The 18,211-nt window shown below is 65.5% G+C and overlaps 5 protein-coding genes across 5 annotated transcripts in view; 1 reads left to right on the top strand and 4 right to left on the bottom strand.

The window, feature by feature from the left end:
• The window catches only part of F751_3264 (MLO-like protein 11), a gene marked incomplete at both ends in the record, with an annotated part of 5,727 nt that extends 2,508 nt beyond the window's left edge, over positions 1 to 3,219 (top strand). Inside the window, 7 exons of the mRNA XM_011403934.1 lie at positions 71 to 219; positions 401 to 617; positions 863 to 1,458; positions 1,747 to 1,871; positions 1,986 to 2,138; positions 2,485 to 2,908; positions 3,174 to 3,219. Coding sequence (XP_011402236.1) covers positions 71 to 219; positions 401 to 617; positions 863 to 1,458; positions 1,747 to 1,871; positions 1,986 to 2,138; positions 2,485 to 2,908; positions 3,174 to 3,219 — 1,710 coding nt within the window. The remainder of the gene's footprint in view (positions 1 to 70; positions 220 to 400; positions 618 to 862; positions 1,459 to 1,746; positions 1,872 to 1,985; positions 2,139 to 2,484; positions 2,909 to 3,173) is intronic.
• Positions 3,220 to 3,578: 359 nt separating this feature from the next.
• Positions 3,579 to 6,241, bottom strand: F751_3263 (hypothetical protein; the record flags this gene model as incomplete). Its single annotated transcript, XM_011403933.1, has 6 exons — positions 3,579 to 3,953; positions 4,105 to 4,185; positions 4,369 to 4,437; positions 4,809 to 4,946; positions 5,480 to 5,584; positions 6,056 to 6,241. The coding sequence occupies 6 exons, from the start codon at positions 6,239 to 6,241 to the stop codon at positions 3,579 to 3,581; spliced, it is 954 nt and encodes a 317-aa protein (XP_011402235.1).
• A 3,001-nt stretch (positions 6,242 to 9,242) lies between these two features.
• F751_3262 (hypothetical protein) lies at positions 9,243 to 12,317 on the bottom strand (the record flags this gene model as incomplete). Its single annotated transcript, XM_011403932.1, has 8 exons — positions 9,243 to 9,413; positions 9,674 to 9,745; positions 9,916 to 10,582; positions 10,765 to 10,860; positions 11,047 to 11,276; positions 11,480 to 11,651; positions 11,831 to 12,007; positions 12,166 to 12,317. The coding sequence occupies 8 exons, from the start codon at positions 12,315 to 12,317 to the stop codon at positions 9,243 to 9,245; spliced, it is 1,737 nt and encodes a 578-aa protein (XP_011402234.1).
• A 378-nt stretch (positions 12,318 to 12,695) lies between these two features.
• Positions 12,696 to 14,956, bottom strand: F751_3261 (Glucose and ribitol dehydrogenase; the record flags this gene model as incomplete). The annotated part of the gene is made up of 10 exons (XM_011403931.1): positions 12,696 to 12,758; positions 12,844 to 12,885; positions 13,025 to 13,114; positions 13,278 to 13,371; positions 13,477 to 13,569; positions 13,717 to 13,749; positions 13,929 to 14,146; positions 14,317 to 14,427; positions 14,520 to 14,615; positions 14,873 to 14,956. 10 exons carry the CDS (start codon positions 14,954 to 14,956, stop codon positions 12,696 to 12,698), a joined length of 924 nt encoding a protein of 307 aa, XP_011402233.1.
• Positions 14,957 to 15,292: 336 nt separating this feature from the next.
• On the bottom strand, positions 15,293 to 17,409 carry F751_3260 (hypothetical protein; the record flags this gene model as incomplete). The annotated part of the gene is made up of 5 exons (XM_011403930.1): positions 15,293 to 15,692; positions 16,008 to 16,146; positions 16,283 to 16,487; positions 16,956 to 17,193; positions 17,381 to 17,409. The coding sequence occupies 5 exons, from the start codon at positions 17,407 to 17,409 to the stop codon at positions 15,293 to 15,295; spliced, it is 1,011 nt and encodes a 336-aa protein (XP_011402232.1).
• Positions 17,410 to 18,211: the final 802 nt, after the last annotated feature.

The following is an 18,211-nucleotide window of genomic DNA, read 5'->3' as shown; positions in this document are numbered from 1 at the left end:
CCAAACCACCTCCGTACCCCCCCCCCCCCCCCCACCCAATCATGGTCTCCTCCCCCCCAACACCATGCAGCGCTACACGGACAACGAGGAGCTCTTCATTGGCGAGCTGTTCTACTCCACCATGGAGCTCCTGTCCAATGGCCTGAACCTCACCACACGTCAGATGTGCGAGCTCTATGACTCGGGAGCCCTGATGGACGAGATCGTGCAGCCCGGCAGGTGATGGGGCATGGGGAACTGCAGGTGAGGCCGCCATCCCCCCGCCTCACCGCTCCACCCGCCACCCCGCCCTGCTTTTTTCTCCCTGTCATGACCTTTCCCATCTGGCAGCCCCCCATTGGTGTCGCAACCACCCCGCACACAACCCCCATTTGAATCGTCCTCGTCCCCACCTCACCAGTGCTTCGTCCAAGCTGCCTCCCGGTCGGCGACGCCTGCTCCAAGATGACACCTTTGGCCTGGACCAGGTGAACAGCGACGACCCGGCCACCGGCGAGCACATCCTCCCGAACGTCAACTCCTTTAAGTGCCAGGGGCCCTTCCTCACCGGGAACTGCCCCGCGGGCCAGGTCCCTGCCATCTCAGCCACCACCCTGGTCCAGGCACGTGGGCTGGGGGTGAGGGTCTGCAGATTGGGCCGCAGGGGCGATGTGCGTACAGGAATGCAGGCACATGAATGCGAGCGGAGGCATGGAGGGGGGCGAATGGCGGAAATCATGCATCGAAAGCCCCCTCACATGCACAGCCACCCATCCACATCAGCCTTTGCCACGATGGGGGGCGCCCAGACGCACCTTGGCTGCCCCCTGCGCCGTCCACCGAACCCCTCCCCCAACGTACCCCCTATGACAAAACCACGCAGATCCACCTCTGGATCTTCCTCATTGCCATCTTCCACGTCGTCTGCGCCGTGATCATGCTCCTGCTGGCCGAGTGGCGGCTGCGGCAGTGGCGCGGCTGGCAGACAGGCGACCTGCTGCGCAGCGCAGCCCTGCGTCGCCAGCAGAGTCTGGCCTCCTTCCGGAGGGAGGTGGCGGGGCTGGGGGTGGCACATGCCGTCGCAGACACCCGTGTCGCCGATCAACCGCCCGCAGAGGGCGAGGCGGGGCTTGGTGGAGTCCCGACGGCCCGCCCCTCCTCCAGCTCCGCCAGCCAGGCCGGCTCTGAGAACGTGCTGGAGCTGCAGCTGGGGAATGGCACGCCCAGGGACAAGGGTTTGCGAACGGCAGCAGACGTCGAGGGGCAGCCTGTGGGCCCGCCGCTGTCGTCGTTCCGGCACGCCGACACGGCGCCGGGCACGGCGCCGGGCACAGCGCCGCCAGGCACTGCACCGAGTGCATCGCCATCGAGCACATCACCAGGCGCACCACCGCCGGGCGAACCGCGGCTGCGCCGCCAGTCGCTGGGTGAGACCTTGCAGCAGCTGATGCAGTCCAAGAAGCGGCAATGGAGGCGCAGGTCGGTGGCAGGGGGTTTCTAATGGCCTGGGGAGGGACGGGACGGAACATGGGGGTGAGTATCGCTGGTGATTGCAGGAGCTGGTAGAGTAAGAGGCAGGGGGGTGAGGGCCAGATGTGAGCATACGCTTGAAGAAATGAGGACGGTGGGTCTTTCTTGGTTTCCCGCTGTGGTGTGGCATCCGTGTCGGGTCTGGTGCACACGATGTGCAGCCTCCAGCCTGATTTGCTCCGTGCCCTGGGTTTGAGGCCGCAACCGTCCTGCCCCCTCCATTCCCGCTCTCCCCAGGGACACGGTGGTCAGAGGCCACACGTCCTGGCTCCTGGAGGTGGTCTACTGCTTCTTCCATGCCTTCTGGCCGAACATGGTCACTCACAAGGACTTTTTGCTCCTCAGGCACGTGTGCAAGAGGGGTGGGGATGCGTGCGGGTACCGATACCATGGCCCCTGCACTGGGCAGACTGGGCCTGCTGCGATGGTTGTCCCCCACATGACCTCGGAATGATCCCCCCCTCTGGTACTCAGAGCGTCATACATGAAGACATACGAAGTGATGCAGCCCTTTGACTTTGTCACCCTGTCCCAACGCTGCCTGGAGCTGGATGCCTCGCGCGTGGTGGGGATCAGCATCGAGATGTGGCTCATCGTCATAGTCTTCATCCTCGTCTCGGGGCTCATAGGTGAGAAGTCCTTGCGGTCTGGATAGGGGATTGGGGATTGGGGATGGAGGAGCGGGGTCGGGAGTGGCGACGTGGATGGTTTTCAATTGAGGTAGGCATGCGTGGCGGGGTCAGAGCAGCTGAGTCGAAAGCGCATCAGGCTGCCCGGGTTGTTACCAATTCAAGTGGCGTGGATGTGCCTGGCATCGGCTTGCCCGACTCCCCACCCTCTTCAGCATCAAGAGGCGTTGCCCTGCACCAGCGGCGATGCCCAGCCTCGGCCTCTTCGTGCCTGGACCCCATGATGCACGCAATAGACACCCATTCCTCATCCATCCCTCCTCGCCCTTTCCGCATACCCCGCCAGGCTGGCTGGGGTCGCTGTACATCATCCTGGCCGCCGCCTTGACGCTGGCCGTGAACGTGAGTCTGGTGGCGGCGGTGCGCCATCGCTGCCGCGGCGGACGGGCCAACGTGATGGGGCGGCGCCGGCGCTGGTTCCGCGGCCCGGGCCTGCTCACCGCCGCCATTCGCATGGTGATCTTCCTCTGCTCCCTCGTCTTCTCGACCACCGTCTTCTTCGCCTGGCAGTTTGGCCACTCCGGCTGCTTCTTCACCGACGAGGTCGACCTCTTCGGCTTCGGCTCGGTGGTGCCCTGGTGGGTCTCCCTCGTCGTCGCCTTCTTCCTCCTGGCCTGGGTCAGCATGGTCACCCTGCCGGTCTACTCCATGGTGCTCAACGCCGCGCCAGAGGACAGCCTGCTGGGGGCCGAGCTGCCCTTCCTAAAGGCGTGTGAGGGCTTGTGGTTGGGAGGGAGTGGAGAAAGGCCCTCTATTTCGGTGTTGGAGGAGGTTTCTGCAGACAAGTGGGGATGCAGGCCTGTGCAGGCCTCCGTCCTCGGCCACCCCTCCCCCTTGCACCACACATCTTGACCTTGCATGAAAGTCCACCGGCCTCCCATCCCCGCATTACTTCAACCCTTCCCCTCCCTTGCTCCGCTCAATCTCACATTCAGCACCCCCACCTCCCCTCAACCCCACCACCGCTAAAAACAGCCGGAGTCCACGCTGCCGGGGGCGCCCCCCCGCAGCGCTTCACTGACGGCGGCGCAGTTGGAGGGCGAGCGGCAGGCGCGGCGCGAGGCCGAGTCGGCGCTGGAGGAGGAAAGGGCGGTGTTCGCGCGGGAGCTGGCGCAGCTGGGCCGGGCGCTGGAGGCGGAGCGCAGCGGCCGCAGCCCCCCCGCCAGCCCCGCCGCGGCCGGGCCGCCGGCCGCCTGATGTTTTTGATGGTCCTTGCCACGCGGACCCCCCTCGAGCGCCATGCATCGATCGTGTTGATCTCCCCTCCCACCTCCGAAAGCTTGCAGGACGATGCACCCATGTGTCATATATTTGTATTTCTGTCAAACCAGGGCGTATGCCGGGGGTCCCCTTGCGGGGACGAGGAAGCTGGGGCTCTTCTCAGCGCGGCGCCTGCTGGCGCGCCAGCTGCTGGCGCTCTCGCTCCAGGGTGGTCATCAGCTCGTCGCACATGGCCACCAGCGCGCTCTTCTCCCTCTCCTTGGCCCCCAGCGACGCCTCCAGCTCGCCGATGATGGCCTTGTACCGCGCCTTCATCCCCGCGGCCTTGGCGTTCTCGGCGCGGTACTCCCCCAGGCTGGCCTCCAGCCCCTCCAGCCGCACCCGCAGGCCCACCACCTCGTCCTCCCGACGCGCGTTCTCCGCGCTGGCGCGGTCCCTGGCCGCGCGGGCAAGCGCCGCCTGGTGCAGCGCCGCCTCCTGCCGCTCCCGCGCCCCGGCCAGCTCGGAGGTGCTGCGGTCCAGAGCAGCCCGGACCTGATTGCTCGGGGTGGAGGGGCAGGGCTTGATCAGAGGGCTCCGTCCAAGCACGTAAATCCTTTGGCACACACATGACCTCGAGCCCACAGGCATCACCATCGTGCCGCAAGTCAACCAGGCGTGTCGGCCTCTGCCGCCTGAGCCCCACCTTGCCCAGCTCGGCGTCGTGCTGGGTGTCACGCAGCTGCAGCTGCAAGGCAGCTGCCGCCCGTTCGTTTGCCAGCTCAGCCTGGCAAGGGGGAGAGGAGGGCGGGCTGGGAGTTTGTGCGCAGGATGCCGCAAAGCCATGGTCAAGGCCCGAACTCCCGCGCAGGGCCGGCTGCACGCTTGCAACGCCCCCCAAAAGGTGAATGCAAGGAGCGAGCCAGAGCCAGGGAAAACTGACTGCAAACGGCACCACACTGGCTCGCACCTGGTGGGAGACCTGCAGGGCCTGCAGCTCCTGCTGCGTGGCGGCCGCCGTGCTCTGGGCGCTTGCCAACTGCCCGTGGGATGGAGGAGTGTGGTGAGTACAGACGTGCATCGATGACAGGAACGCCTCCGCATCCACTCAGAACGGCCCTCAGGGGATCGGCCCAGCCAGCCGCTGGCCCTGGGACGCCTGAATCCAGCCCTGCATCAGCACATCGTGCCCTCTAGCCCCCCTTGCCCACCTGCCGCTCGAGGGTCAGGATCCGCTCCTCTGCTGCCCTGGCTCCCTCGCTGCATCGGGCCTCCAGCTCTCGATTCTGCAGGCACGTGGCTCGGGAAACGCATCAGCCGCAGCGCTGAACCCAAAGTGCAACCCATGGAAGGCCCAGCTTTCGTCCCCGTGCACCCTGCGAACCTACTTCCAGCAGGCACATCCCCCACCTCGGCCGTCAGGCAGCGCAGCTGAGCCTGGCAGGCCACTAGCGCAGCGGAGTGGCGGTCCTCCAGCTCCGCCACCGTCTGCTGGTAGGAAGAGAGCAGCGTCCCGGCCTCCAGGCCCCACCGCTCAAGACGGGCCACCTGTGGGTGAGGTTGACGAGCGTGGGCGTGCGCATGAGGGCAGCGGAGGGCAGGCTGGGCGCGGCCACGCCGCCCCCGAGCGAACATCGACTCGAGGGGGGTCGGCAGCCTTGCACAGCCAGCCTCGGCACAGTGCAACTTGCCTGGTCATGCAGGGCCGCGACCTCGGCGTCAACTAGGTCAGGGGTCGGGGAGGCTGCGGGCCTGGGCACGGCCTGGGGTTCTCGGGAGCCGCCGCTGGCCGCCAGCTGGCCGGTTGTCCCAGGGTCCGCCCCGGTTGGCGAGGGGCTGGTCCCGCCCTGCCTGGCTCCGCTCGCATCGTAGCTGAACACATGTGGCAACAGAATTTGTGGGATTGCCACCGTGGAGTTTTGCAGGCATGCCAGCGGGTGCACCGCAAGAACAGAGAGGGAAGCTGAACCCTGAGACCGGTTCCCGGCAGATTTGCGACGCCACTGATTGGGAAAGCAGCAAAGCGCACAACAGCACCACGTCAGCAGGATCCGACACCGCCGCCAAACTCTGCTCCCCACCCACCTCTCCATGTCCAGCAAGGTCCCGGAGGCGACCAGGGAATAGCGGGCCGGCCGATCGAGCGGCCGGCGGGCCAGGGTGGCAGGGGTGGCTGCCTCCAGGGCCTGCAGGGGTTGTCGGGTTGGGCTGCTGCAATGAGCCTGGCATGCTGCCTGAGGAAGGGAATGGAGGTCGCCTACCCGGTACCATACTGTGATGGCACCCTCCCGCCCCGTGCCTGCACGCACGGTCACAGCACATCCTCTCCAAAACAATCGCCACAAGTTCTTCCTTGCCTGCAGCATGCGGGCGACCTCGGCCGTGAACTGGAGGGTCGGGGTCGGCGGAGGGGGGTCAGCCCCGTCTTGCATCCCAACTCCACTGGTCAGTGCACCGGCACTCGGGATGGAGCCCCCATCCACCTCCGGCCTCTGCACCATGGAAGCTGCGCTGGCGGGCGTAGCAGCTGCACCCGCTGCACTTGCGAGCAGAGGCGTCGCGGCGCCGCCGCGTGTCACCCAATCCTGCGGGGAGGGGCCGCAATTGGCGTTCCATGTCAAGGTCGCGGGGGAAATCCTGCCGTCGCCGGAGGTCACGGATCCGGAGCGGGCGCTGGAGCCACGATGCACGCTGGAGGCCACCGCCGCCAGCTCAGCGGCCAGGTGGAACCCTGCCGAGGCCGGCGTGCCGGCATCCGCGCCGCCGCCAGGGTGCCCGGGGGTGCCGCCCGCTGGAGTGGCAAGGGCGGTGGGGGTGGCTGCCCCCGGCATACAGGCCACCATGGCGCCGCATTGCCCGGCCGCGGCTGGTGTGGGCATGTGGGTGTGGGAGGGAGCGGCGGGCACCGCCAGGCGGTCATGTGTCGCTTGGGAAGTCGAGCCCTGGGACGCTGGCGTGGCGGAGGAGGCGGCCTGCTGCCCGGGGATCGCTGAGTCGGAGGTTGTTCCGGCCGCCTGGCATGCTGGGGAGGGAGGATGAAACTCGGCCTCGCCCACACCCTCTGGCGCCCTGTTGTCTGCGGCGGGCATAGTCTCGGTGTCAGGCTCGGTTGGCGGGGGTGGGAGGAGCGAGGGCGAATCCATGGCATGGCCGCTGGCCTCCACATCCGGCAGCTCCGTGCCTGCATCTGGAGGTGCGAAGGACCTGATCTGAGGGCACTGAGGGAGTCCATCGTGCTCAGTCCACCGTTCAATGGGCTTTGCAGCATAATTTGCATGTCGAAACCGCCCCCACGCACCATGGCTCATGGCAACAGGCTTCAGCGTTCCAGCGTCTTCCACGATGGCCTGGGCACTAGAGGCTCGAAAGCCAGCTGATTCCGGAGGCTGCGCTGCTCCTGCATCCACAGCCGGCATCCCCAGCTCATGGTACGACCCTGGTTCCACGCCTAGGGCTGGGGGTGCATGCATCGCACCCGCCTGGCTCCCTCCGGCTCCTGTTTGAAGCCCGTCTGCGCTGGGCCCGGCCCCAGGAGGGTCGAGGGATGGACCCGACAGGGCAGACACAGGCTGGGGCCGAGGCGCCAGCTGTCCTGACACCGGCACGACAGGGGCCTCCACCATAGCGCTCCCTGCCTGAGCAGCGGCACCAAAGCCCGGCTCGCCGATGCGCCCTGCAGGCACCTCCTCCGGGAACGCGGCAGGCAAGCCACGCCCTGCTCCCGCACGCATCGCCGGGCCGGTTCCGCCGGACCAGGGCAGAGTGGTGACGAACTCAGCGCTGCGCCGCAGGGCGGCCGGGCGGTCGCCTGGCTGCGGCGGCGCCGCACCTCCCCCCCTTTCCCTTGAGAAGCGGCTGGGCAGATGGCTGGCGGAGGGCGCAGAGGCGCGGCGCGCCGGGCGGGGACCCGGCGCCGCGCCCTCGGCCCCGACAGGCGGTCCGTCGCTGGCGGGCGGGGCGGGGGCGGGGGATGCAAACAGGCGCACGACCACCTGGGGGCTGTCCGGTGGCGGGGGGGTCCGGTGCAGGGAGGGAGGAGGAGGGGAGGGAGGACGGGAGGGGGGGGAGGGGGGGGCGTAGGGACCGGCGCGGGTCGGACTGGCGTGGGGCCTCCTGGCCGGTGGGCGCATCATGGGCCCAACCAGGTCCTGCCCCTGTCGATGCGCTGAGCGAGGTGGGGCTCTCTTCCGGCCCCACCTCCCCAGAGCCTGGGGCGTCTGGGGAACTGTTGGCCGCTATTTCACTCCGGTCTTGCGCCTCAGACCTGGTAGGCGCCATTCCTGCCGGCCCCTGGCCTGCTGGGCTGCGCTCCAGAGATTGCCTAGCTTGCGCCCCGCTTTCCACCTGATCCACCACGCCGTACTGCAGGGCCGTCTCTGCTGCCTCGCTGGCGAGGCTGGGTGGGGAGGAGTGGCGGGCGGAGGCCTGGCCGGACAGACAGGCGTCGACGGGTGGGCTCAATCGGCGAGCGCTGGGGATTGGGTCGGGCTGACAGGTACTGGGCGATGGGGTGGAGGAGCCGGCGCCAGGAGACGCGTCGGGAGGGGAGTGGGTGTCGGGGATTGGGTCAAGAGTGCCACTCTCGGTGGCCGGGCCAGCCGTCTCGACAATGCCAGAAGCTTCTGGGCAAGCAGGGGCGCGAAGACTCTTCCCAGGCTGTTCACCGGTCTCTGTGTCACCGCAGGCGCCATGGCTCAGATCGGGTGTCTGCCGCCTCTTCCCTGGCGTGAGGGCCTTGAAGATGATGGAGGGGAAGCGAGCGGCCTGCGGTATTAGGACGTGGTCGGCATGTCAGGGTGCAGAATCGAGACCTGCCCGCACATCATGTATGTATGGCAAGTCATACCATTTGGCATTGGAGAACGGAAGGGATCAGATGCATGGTTATGGACTATAGATGCTTCCATGATACCTCGGTATCATTATGGTATCCGGGTATCACATACCCTCCAACCCCTCCCACCAGGCATCTCCACCACAGCAAAACACAGAATACCCCCGTCTCCCCATCGTGCCTGGGCTCGGAGGGACTGCCTGCGCTGGGCACCTGGCGTCATCTCGGTGGCCTTGCTGGCGGATTGCTCCGCCGGCAGGTCCTCCTGCAGGACTGGCATGGAGGGGGCGCCCTTCCTATTGGCGCCGATGCCCGTGCCACTCAGAGCACCTCGTCGCACTGCAGGGGCCATCTTGTTCTCGAAGACATCGATCTTCGTCCTGATTCCCCGGAGCTGGGCCAGGCTCGGGCGTCCCACGGGAGCAGGGGCCGGGATCTCGCTCAGCGTCTTGAGGAATTGGTCTGATGGTGAGGGGAGGTTCGGCCAGATCATCGATAGTCAAGGCGGGGTTTGAGCTGCGCATCAGGATACCCCTCAAGCTTTGGATTATACCTGCTGGAAGGAAATCATCCTCTTCGGAAGCTATAGTGGGCATCGAGGTGGGCAGGGCTCGCCCCGGAGTTCCAGGTGCGCGATACGGAATCCGAGTTGCGGAGGATTTATTCGGCCGAGAGCCCTATCAAGAGCTCGCTGCTTCAGGCTTAGCCGGCAAGACTCCACGGGTCTATCATTCTAGGCATACTTCACTCGGGCGTATCGCGTTGCGATGCGCAAGTGTGCCTGCCAACAGCTGACTCCACTTCGAAATTCAGGCGCGGAATGCGCCCTCCCTGCTGTGGCCCCCTGAGTTGGTCCATGCTGCGGCCGGTTGCGCACTATATTGTCGGAACGCGGTGGAGGCCATGTCAAGCAGTGCAAGGAGTTTAGAGTGGGCACATGTGTGCCTATAGGGCACATGGGGTTCGAGGGGTACAGTATGTGGACTTTGTGAGTTGCAGGCGGCGTGAGCCTACCGCGCCGCCGCCTGGCTCAGCACGCTCAGCGCGCTGGAGCGCCACCTCGTCGACTCCCGCCCCGCCATGTGCGCAACGCTTGCGTCCGGGTGCTTGCGCAGCGCGGTCACCGCCCGCGACAGGTCTGTGCTGTCCAGCGCGGCCAGGTCGACGTCGCAGTGGGACAGCTCGGACAGGATGGGCAGCGCCGTGGTCGCGTGCAGAGGAGGGGTGCCTGGAAGGGTGGGGTGTGAGTGGGGAGGGGGGTGCAGGGGTGGGCGGGTTGGCGGTTGGGCGGCAGCAGGAGCGCTGGGCGTGTGTGCCCGTCCTCTGTCGAGGCAGGCGTGGGAGGGTGACGCCTGCCAAAGCCCTGGCCCATCGCCCGGGGCCCAGCCACCGTCAGCGCCTGCCTTCCCCCACGGGCACCTGGGAGGGGGGGGCTCAGGACCTGCGCCCAGTGCATGAGTTGATGCGGAGAGATGAGGGAGCCTGAGCCTGGCTTGTGCTCCTCAAACTGGGGCTGTGTGGCATGGAGAGGGAGAGGGATCAAAAGGGGGTGCAGACAAGGCGCCGCCGCCATGCATCGACATCATCGAGCAGCATTCAGAGTTTGTTAAAGATGCTGCCCTTGAAGGACCATGGTGTGTGTCAGCCAGTCCATGAAACGCCCCATCCCAGCCACCTGCACACCTGTGGCGGCCTGGCGAGAAGGTGCATGTGCTGCTGCTGCTGCTGCTGCGCCTGCTGTGCCGGCGTGTGGAAGTGGCCCACGAGGGCTGGGGTGTTCGGGGGCAGGCCGGCCGCCGGCTGCAGCGTTAGGCACCCGCTTAGCGCCGGGTCCTGGAGGCAGGCCATGCCCAGGTCGTCCCCGGTGTTGATAAGGGTGACGGGGGAGAGGGAGGGGAAGGCGAGGTCGTCCAGGCCTTCCAGGTCGGCGCCGTGGAAGGCTGCGGGTAGGCGCGGGCGCACCTTGCCGCCCACCGCCGCCGCATGGGGCCCGGGCCCGGGCAGGAAGGCCTGCGGCACGTATGCGTAGCAGGGCGGCGAGGGGAGGTGCAGGTAGCTGCCGCCGCAGCCGGGACCCGCGGCCACGTCGTCACCTGCAGGGCAGAGAGGGGGGAAGAAGTTAGGTAGGGGGGGGGGGGGGAGGGAGGTGGGCGTGGAGGGAGGGTGGTGCGAGGCAGTGCAGGCACAGGGCGTGAGGACCAGGCCGAGAAGGGTGGGCCCACTTGCTTCACCACCACCGCCGACCCCGCTCATACCATGCGAGAGGTGGGACTCCAGCCAAGCCACCAGGCTCGCGCGGGAGGGGAAGAGGGCCCCGCCAAACGCTGGCTCCGCCCTGAACACCGAGTTCCTGTGTGGCGTGGAAGGAAAGCAAGGCGTGGTGGGTGTGAACTGCCCTGAGAGATGTGGAGCAAGGCGCGAGCCTGGTCCTACCCGGAGGGTCCTTCCTTCGGCTCGAGATCCTGCAATCCCTCCCTGTGCCGCGAAGGCCCTCCCTGCCCAGGCTCCACGACCATTGGTCGCGTGTCCTACCCGTTGGTACTGGTGGCTGCCAGCGCCTGACCGCCGTAGGCGTTGACGAGGAAGAAACGGCGGCTGAGGTGCCCGCCCAGGTGAACGGCCTCCTCCCTGGGAGGGGGGCCATGGTGATGGAGTTGCTGGCACAGGTTGAAGCACTGTCGAACACGGCATGTCCGTGCTTTGCAACCACACAGCTCAGAACGACAGGGGCGGGATTGACCACTCTTGCCTCCCCATCTCACACAGCATCTACAACCTCCATCCCTCGCCCTCCCTCACCCTCCGTGCACTCACCTCACGTCGACCCAGGCGCAGCCCACGGTGCGTGCTCCCTCTGCGAGGTGCAGGAGGGCTGCGGGGGACAGGCTTGGGAGGATGCAGGTCCCCTCTTGAACCTGGTTATGGATGCCCAGCTGGCCCAGCCAGTTCAACACCCTGGCCCTATTGGTGCAGGTCAGGGGTGGGCCGGGGAAGTCAGGGGCCTTGGTGTATGTGTAGTGACCGCTGGATCGTGCGTCCGTACCCTGGGTGGGGTGGGGGCATTGGGGGTTGCCATGACAGGGTGTGAGGGATCCGAGGGTGAATGCATCCCGTCTCAGCACCGCTTGGCACAGACGTTTGAGATATCCATGAGTCTTCCCAAGCCAATCTGTGGCCATCAGACACCAAAACTCCCCCAAGTTCACCCCAGGAAGGGAGCAACGATTACCATCACAGGACGGCTCACCACAACGGCCAGGGTGCTGACGTGGCGGGCATCCTGCACCCAGACCAGCATGTATTGGGTGCGGACGTGGCAGACCTTCTGCAAGCAGAACGACACGTACTGGCCGGGGGAGCTGGGGGAAGCCCCGCTGGGGGGGACCTCCGGGGCATGGGCACTGATGAAAAAGTTGTTTCTGCGGATTCGAAGGTCGTGGGGTTGAGTGCCTCGGATGGCGGGATCGGGATGGCGAGGGAGGAGGACCGGCTGCGCGAGATGTCACACTATCCTTCAAGTCCCCACAAATCAGCATAAACACATGCACCAAGAGGTCTACGTGCACATTAAAATCTAGAAAGACCCTCGGGTGCTCACCCGCGAGACGTCTCCGAGTCGCTGTTGGTGGGGGAGTAGCTCGGCCGCGCAAACTTGTGGTGGCGCCCGTCCGACCAACCACTCCTCTCCTTGTCCTTCACCTCCGGCCGCCTGGTGCCCAGTTCCTCCCCGGGGCGGAGGTCTGGTCTTCCAGCCTTGGCCCAGCGCTGCCCACACCTGCGAGTGTTGGGGTGGGGACGTGAACATCTAGGCATGAATGCTGATGGGAATTCCTCGGAGAGGGGCGGCTTGGGGCGGCATGAGCGGGGAGCGAGATCGGCGAGCCAACCCCTTTTTTGCTTCGGCAGCCAAGAGGGATAATGATCAGGACGCACCTGTTGCACAAGTTGGCCCATGCATCGCCTCCGATGCCCAAGGCCCAGCCTTTGCGCCAGGAGCCTGACGTGGAGGTTGCGCTGCAGGTGGCGCAGGCGACCCCCGATGCCGCACCGCCGACGTAGATCTGGGCAGGATCGATTGCATCCATGGAGCAGAACTGTTACGATCGTGGGGATTCAGGCGAAGCGGAAGACCGACTCGTCGAGACGGTGTTGGGCCCACGGGTGCAGTATCGAACTTGCGACCGTCGGGTCCCAGGCAAAGCGTTGGGGCTCCGCCCTGGCCGTCCGGTGCCTGCGCGCATCTTCATGGCGCGCCGGATGGAGATCACCGCCAAGTACAAAATTCGTGAAGGAAAGAGACAAAAATTTTGACGCTGAGGAGTTTGTGGCCCGTATATTACAACAGTGCCTGACGGACCAGTCCGGAAGTATACTGCTCAAGACGGACGCAGCGCCACGGCGCGTAGCAGCGTCTCCATGGTATCTTCGCATGACAGTGATGGTCTGCGTGTATTCACCAACCATCAGCCGTTGACAATGGTGCCGCCGTTGGGGTGCAGCACCTGACCAGACATGTAAGAGGAGTCCTGCAAAGGGGAAACAGGTGGCACAGTCAGCACGCAGCCGCATGGGAGGGCTGGACACGACTCCTCCCCACCCCCACCGGCGCACATGTGACGCCAAGTAGACATATGCAGGCCCCATCTCGGAGGGCTGGTAGGGAGAGGATGAAGGGTTTGAAGAGGATGATGCATCAGCATGCTGGATTTGGTGACAGGTAACGTCACGAGGTTCCTGAGAAACCTCACAGAGTAGTGGACACCCAGAGCAGAGCCCTTGCGCACGTTCCCACCTGACCCAGGCGTCCCAGCGCAGGGATCTTGTTGTACCAGCCATCGAGGTTGTCTTGCTCGCGGGTGGCAGGGTTTAGCGGCGTGATGATCTGCCATGCGTGAGATGGGGGGGCAGTTAAAAGTGAATATTTCCGCTGGTGAGTTCTTCGGAAAGCAGGTGTGCCAGGAGCCAGACACTATGTGCTCCTTCACCTCCCCCGCCTTCACAGCCAGCGCCCTGGCGCACACCACCCCAGGCAGCGTGGCTCTCACCGGCCCAGGTGCGACGGCGTTCACGCGGATACCCTTGGGAGCCAGCTGGAGGGAGAGGGAGCGGGTGAATGCCACGATGGCTCCCTTGGTGGAGCTGCATGGGATTGGGTGGCGGGAATGCCTCGGTGGGTGAGAGGGAGAGGGGGCTCCAGAGGTCCTCTGCCATCCCCCCCGAGCTGTCAAACCCCTGGATGCCGACCTGTACTCCAGCAGGGAGGCACTGCCATAGTAGGCAGTGACAGAGGTCGAGTTCACAATGGTCGACCCCCTTGCCATGTGGGGCAGGACATGCCTGTTGTGGGCGGGAAGAGTGGGGGAGGTCCAAGGTGGGAAAGTGGTGGAAGGCGGCAAAGCCTCCTCCCGGCCGCACTGCACAAAGTGGCAAGTAATGCACCCCCCACGATCTCTTCCCCTTGTACAAGCCCAGAGCTAGACTCACTTTGCGAGGTAAAACATAGCAAAGACGTTGGTCCTGGAGCAGCAGCGAAGGGAGCTTTGAGCAGAGGATACTGTGCATGGCCAGGGCAGGTGCTCGAGGACTCGTCTCCCGGGGAACCCCCAACACCCTCCAGAATGACAGAAGGAAGAGCGAGACCCAGAGGGACTAGCACGTGGTCCCGACCACCTCCAACAAGCCACCCCCGAACCCACTTGAAGGTGGATTCCAGGTATTCGGCGTCGGTGTCCTCGATGGAGGACAGCTTGTGCTGCATGGAAGCGTTGTTAACCAGCACGTCCACCCGGCCGAAGCGGTCCACCACCTTCTGCACCACAGACCTGGCTGCCTCCTCCCCGGTTGACAGGTCCTGGGCGATGAGCAGGGCTTCCACCCCCTCGGCCTCGATCAGCTCCTTGGTCTGCTCCGCATCCTGTGGTGAGAGGGGATGACGGCATGAGGCGCGCTGGTGGGCTGCTCCATGAACGCCGCGCTTGCCTCCAGGCAAGGCAGGCACATGCACCTTCAGGGGTAAGCATGTGGCCGTGACGGCTGGCACCCCCGTGCTCCCATCCCAGAACCAGGCCAGCAGCTCCTCAGCACCTCCTGTTCCTTCTCCAGGTAGACTATGGTGACGGACTTGGCAGACTCCCTGGCAAACATGGCCGCGATGCTGCGTCCGATGCCCGAATCGCCGCCGGTGACGATGCAGACCTGGGGGTGTCGCACGTCGAAAGGATGTTGGGCGCTGGGCGCATACTTCACCATGCTGGTTGGAAGCTCAGCCTCCAACGTCGCCAGCTCACCTTGTCCTTCAGCTTCTCGGCACCCTTGTATGGCCGGAAGCTCAGGACGTCGTCATTGCCAGGCTGGTAGGGCAGGTCTGTGGAGTGGGGTTGGTCCTGCACATCGGTGGCAGGCATGGCCATGTGAGCGTGGATCTGGCGGGGTCCTGCTATTCCACATTCATGAGCACAAAGCCTTTCGAACCTACCTTCATGCCTTTCTGGAGTCCTGGCTGGTTGTGGGAATCCTGCACGTGGAGGGAGTGGTGGCGGCACGTGGGCCCGTTGATCGACCGACAGTCCGGGGGCGGTCATCGAGCGCAAGGCCACCGCGAGCAATGGCATGCGGGAGCGCACAGACGGTAATGCCACACCTGGGCCGAATCCTTGATCTCGGGACCCACTGGAAACCCCTTGGTCGCCATGCCCTCGGGCTTCTTGCTGTTATCTCCACTCATGGCGCGTGTGACCGTTCGGTGATGGCGAGATGAGCAGGGGCGGGATCTCAATGGCACCTGCAGACAAGTGCGGGCTGTGACTCCAAACAGGTATCTGGACATGGCTCTTCCACGTTTACCTGGCCATCTGGCGATGTGCCTTGGGATCTCGCCGGCCTCTTGGCCTGACGCCGGGGCGGACAGCTTCCGTCCCATTCCCTGCCTGTTCTTCGTACCTTCCCCCCACTCTCGAAGCCTGCTCCCGGCACGCATCTTGTCAAGCGTGATAGATTAATGCTGAATATGAGGGGGTTGTGGGGTTGCAATGGAATCGCGGGCGTAGCGCAGGGCAAGGCGCTACTCCTCTGTGGCCAGCTTCTTCCAGCCGGTCCAGCCGGGCCTCAGGACGGCCGCCTTCCCCGCCAGGGACACCGTCGCCTGCCAACCGGGCCCCGCCCATCTCCTGAGCGCCAGCCACAGGGCGGCGATGTCGATGAGGACCTGGATGGCCAGCATGCCCTGGGCCGCCATGGCCGAGGTCTGGCTGGTCGAGCTCGCGGCGACCTCCCTGATGCGGCTGGGCATGGGGTTGTTCCCCCCATTGCACTGCTTTGTCTGGAAGTCCGCCCAGAACTGGGCCTCGGGGATGCTGCTCCACACGTGGAGCTCCTGCTTGTCCTTGATGCCGGCGGCATGGCGCGCCGCCCACGTCACGCCAAAGCGCCGCATGGTCTCCCTCTCCTCGTCCCAGGTGCTCCTGCTCATCGCGTGGGCATTGGGGGGATGAGAGTGGAGGTGTGGTGATGGTGCGGGGGCACGGCGGGAAGGAAAGGCTGTGGGGTGGCAGTGGCTGGAAGCACACGGGTGCGGGAGGGAGGAGGGGAGTGGGGCGCTCCCCGTTCCCAGCAGGCAACGAGCATGGTTGGAGCTCTGAGCAAGAGACCCCTGCCTGGGAGGCTGCCAGGGGCGGGCGAGCAGCCGGCGATGCGCGGCTAGGGCCGCCGGGTACGACCACGTCTGCCCCTTCACTCCTCCCTGCCCTGCCCTGCCGACACCGAGCCATGGCACGCACCAGCCACGGGGGTGGGGGTTGTTGTACACCCGCCTCCTGTTGGGGGCTTGGTAGGCGGGGTGGAACATGCAGACGGCGTCGATCACCGCCACTCGGTCCTTGGGGTAGCCGAGCATCCTGGGCCAGGCAGAGTCCAGGCCTGAAGAAAGCGTGGAGGGTTGGGGGAGAAGGGAGGGATCGAGGGCAGCCTGGACGGGAAAGGGAGTCGGCGCGGAGGGCGGACATGGCCGTCATCGCCCCCTCCCCACCCCCTCCTCCCCAGTACATGCACCCACCGTAGCCGGTGTAGCTGTCATTCAGGTTGGGCATGATGAGCTCGTCCATGACCTTGGCGGAGAACATGGGGGCCATGATCTCCACAAACGCGGTGTAGCGCAGGCCCGACCCGGGCTCACGCAGCATCAGTCGCTGCATGGTGGTGCTGTCACGGTGCTGGCACACCGCCGGCTGCCCGAGCTGCAGGTTGAAGTGCAGGAAGGCCTGGAACGCCGTAGTTTATCACTGTGCGGGGTGGGCATTTGGGGGTGGGGGGTGGGGAGGCAGGGTGGAGAGGGAGGGTGCACAGCAGATGGCAGAGTGGGAGGTGGGAGCCTGGCTGACCGTGCGCCGCCGCCTGCGGCGGCTGGGGGCGGCCGCGCAGCCGCACGTCATCCCCAGGCCCTGCAGCTCAGGATCAGGCCCTGCTCATGCCTGGACTGGGGGCAGGGTGTCGGCGCCCCGGCACAGCACAGTGTGCAAGGCTGGGCCCAAAGACACAGCAAGCCCGGGCCCCGCCAGCCCCTTACCCATGTCATTTCCCGCCCCTTTCCCTCTACGGGTGCAGGACGACTGAGTGCAGGGCACACACACAGACGTAGAGTGGCAGGGGGTGGTCGCGGCGGGCAGGGGGGGTTCCTATCGAGGCTACGTGGCCGTGAACTTGGGCGACTACACCCTTCCCCCCCACACCACTCCTTTCCACTGACCGTGGGTGGACATGAGGAGATCGTCGTCCGGCACCATGAAGACGGAGTACCTGCCCTTGATGTCCTGCCAGAGCTGCGACACGGCGAGGAGGTGCAGGAGGTGCCACTTGGCGTCCTTGGCGCGGAACACCGCCACACACTCGGGGCACTCGAACTTGTCGTCGGACCCAAAGTACATCGCCAGGATGTCGAAGCAGCGGTGCTCGCCATCGTCCAGCCACCTGCAGCGGGTGGGGGAGGGTTTTGAGGGGTGGGGGGCGGAGCCAGGTGCGTCTCACCCTCACCGGGGGCCCAAAGCGCCAGGGAGTTGAACCAGCGCCTCAACAGACCCCAGCCCTGCCGCGCCTCTGGCCGCGATGAGTAGCCCGAGTGTGTGGCGGGCAGCATCAATACCCCGCCCCGCCTCACATGTTGCGATGCTGGGAGGCATCCCCCATGGGCACTATCATGAGAAACCCTGGCATCGACTGTACGGGGGTGGGGGCCGGGGCTTCGACCTCCCCTTCCAACAGCTGCCTCGAAGCCACATGTACAACGGTAAGTGCCAGAAACAGGAGCGGGCCGAGGCGGGGCATGTCCGCCAGGGTAGGATAAGGGGGGGGGGGGCGGAGAGGGCGGTAGTGGCTGTCCTTCCAACCAACGCGTGAGAAGGGTGGTCGACCCCCGCGGGGTTACCAGGTGCTCAATCTGCCAATCTCGGGCTGAAGCTCCTATCGTACGCGGTCCACCAGGCGCGCACCAGCCCAACAGCCGGCCTATTTGAACCAGCCACGCGGAGGGTGGGCGACAGAGGCACCCTCTCACACTTCGTACACCTGAGGCCGTGGAGCTATATATTGATAGTGGCTCCGTACAAGGTGTTAAAGAGTGCCACGGCCACCGGTAACAAAAAATTTCAAACCCCAAGAAGATGCCCCACACGCGTCGTCGTTTCCTGCGGCTCGGTGATGAAACACCTCCTGAGGGGCTCCAATGTAAGGGATCCCGTGCCTCTCGCCCCGTTCGATCGGCTCCTCCCAGGACTTCAGGCGGTATTTGGCATGCAAGTCCTGATCAAGCGTCATGTGGGCGGCACACTCAGGAGGAAGGCATGCGGTGCAATACTGGAGCCTCGGAAACTGCCCCGGCAGCTGAAGCACCACCAACAGCCCTTGGCATCACATCACCCCCCTCCCCTCTCTATGGGGTGTCTGGCTCCTACCGCACATCAGAACAGAGGATGGGAGTATTCTAGTGTGA

Source organism: Auxenochlorella protothecoides (genome assembly GCF_000733215.1).
Source record: "Auxenochlorella protothecoides strain 0710 unplaced genomic scaffold scaffold34, whole genome shotgun sequence".
Lineage (NCBI taxonomy): Eukaryota > Viridiplantae > Chlorophyta > Trebouxiophyceae > Chlorellales > Chlorellaceae > Auxenochlorella > Auxenochlorella protothecoides.
The sequence above is the reverse complement of the archived record's forward strand: the minus strand, read 5'-3'. Positions and strand labels throughout refer to the sequence as shown.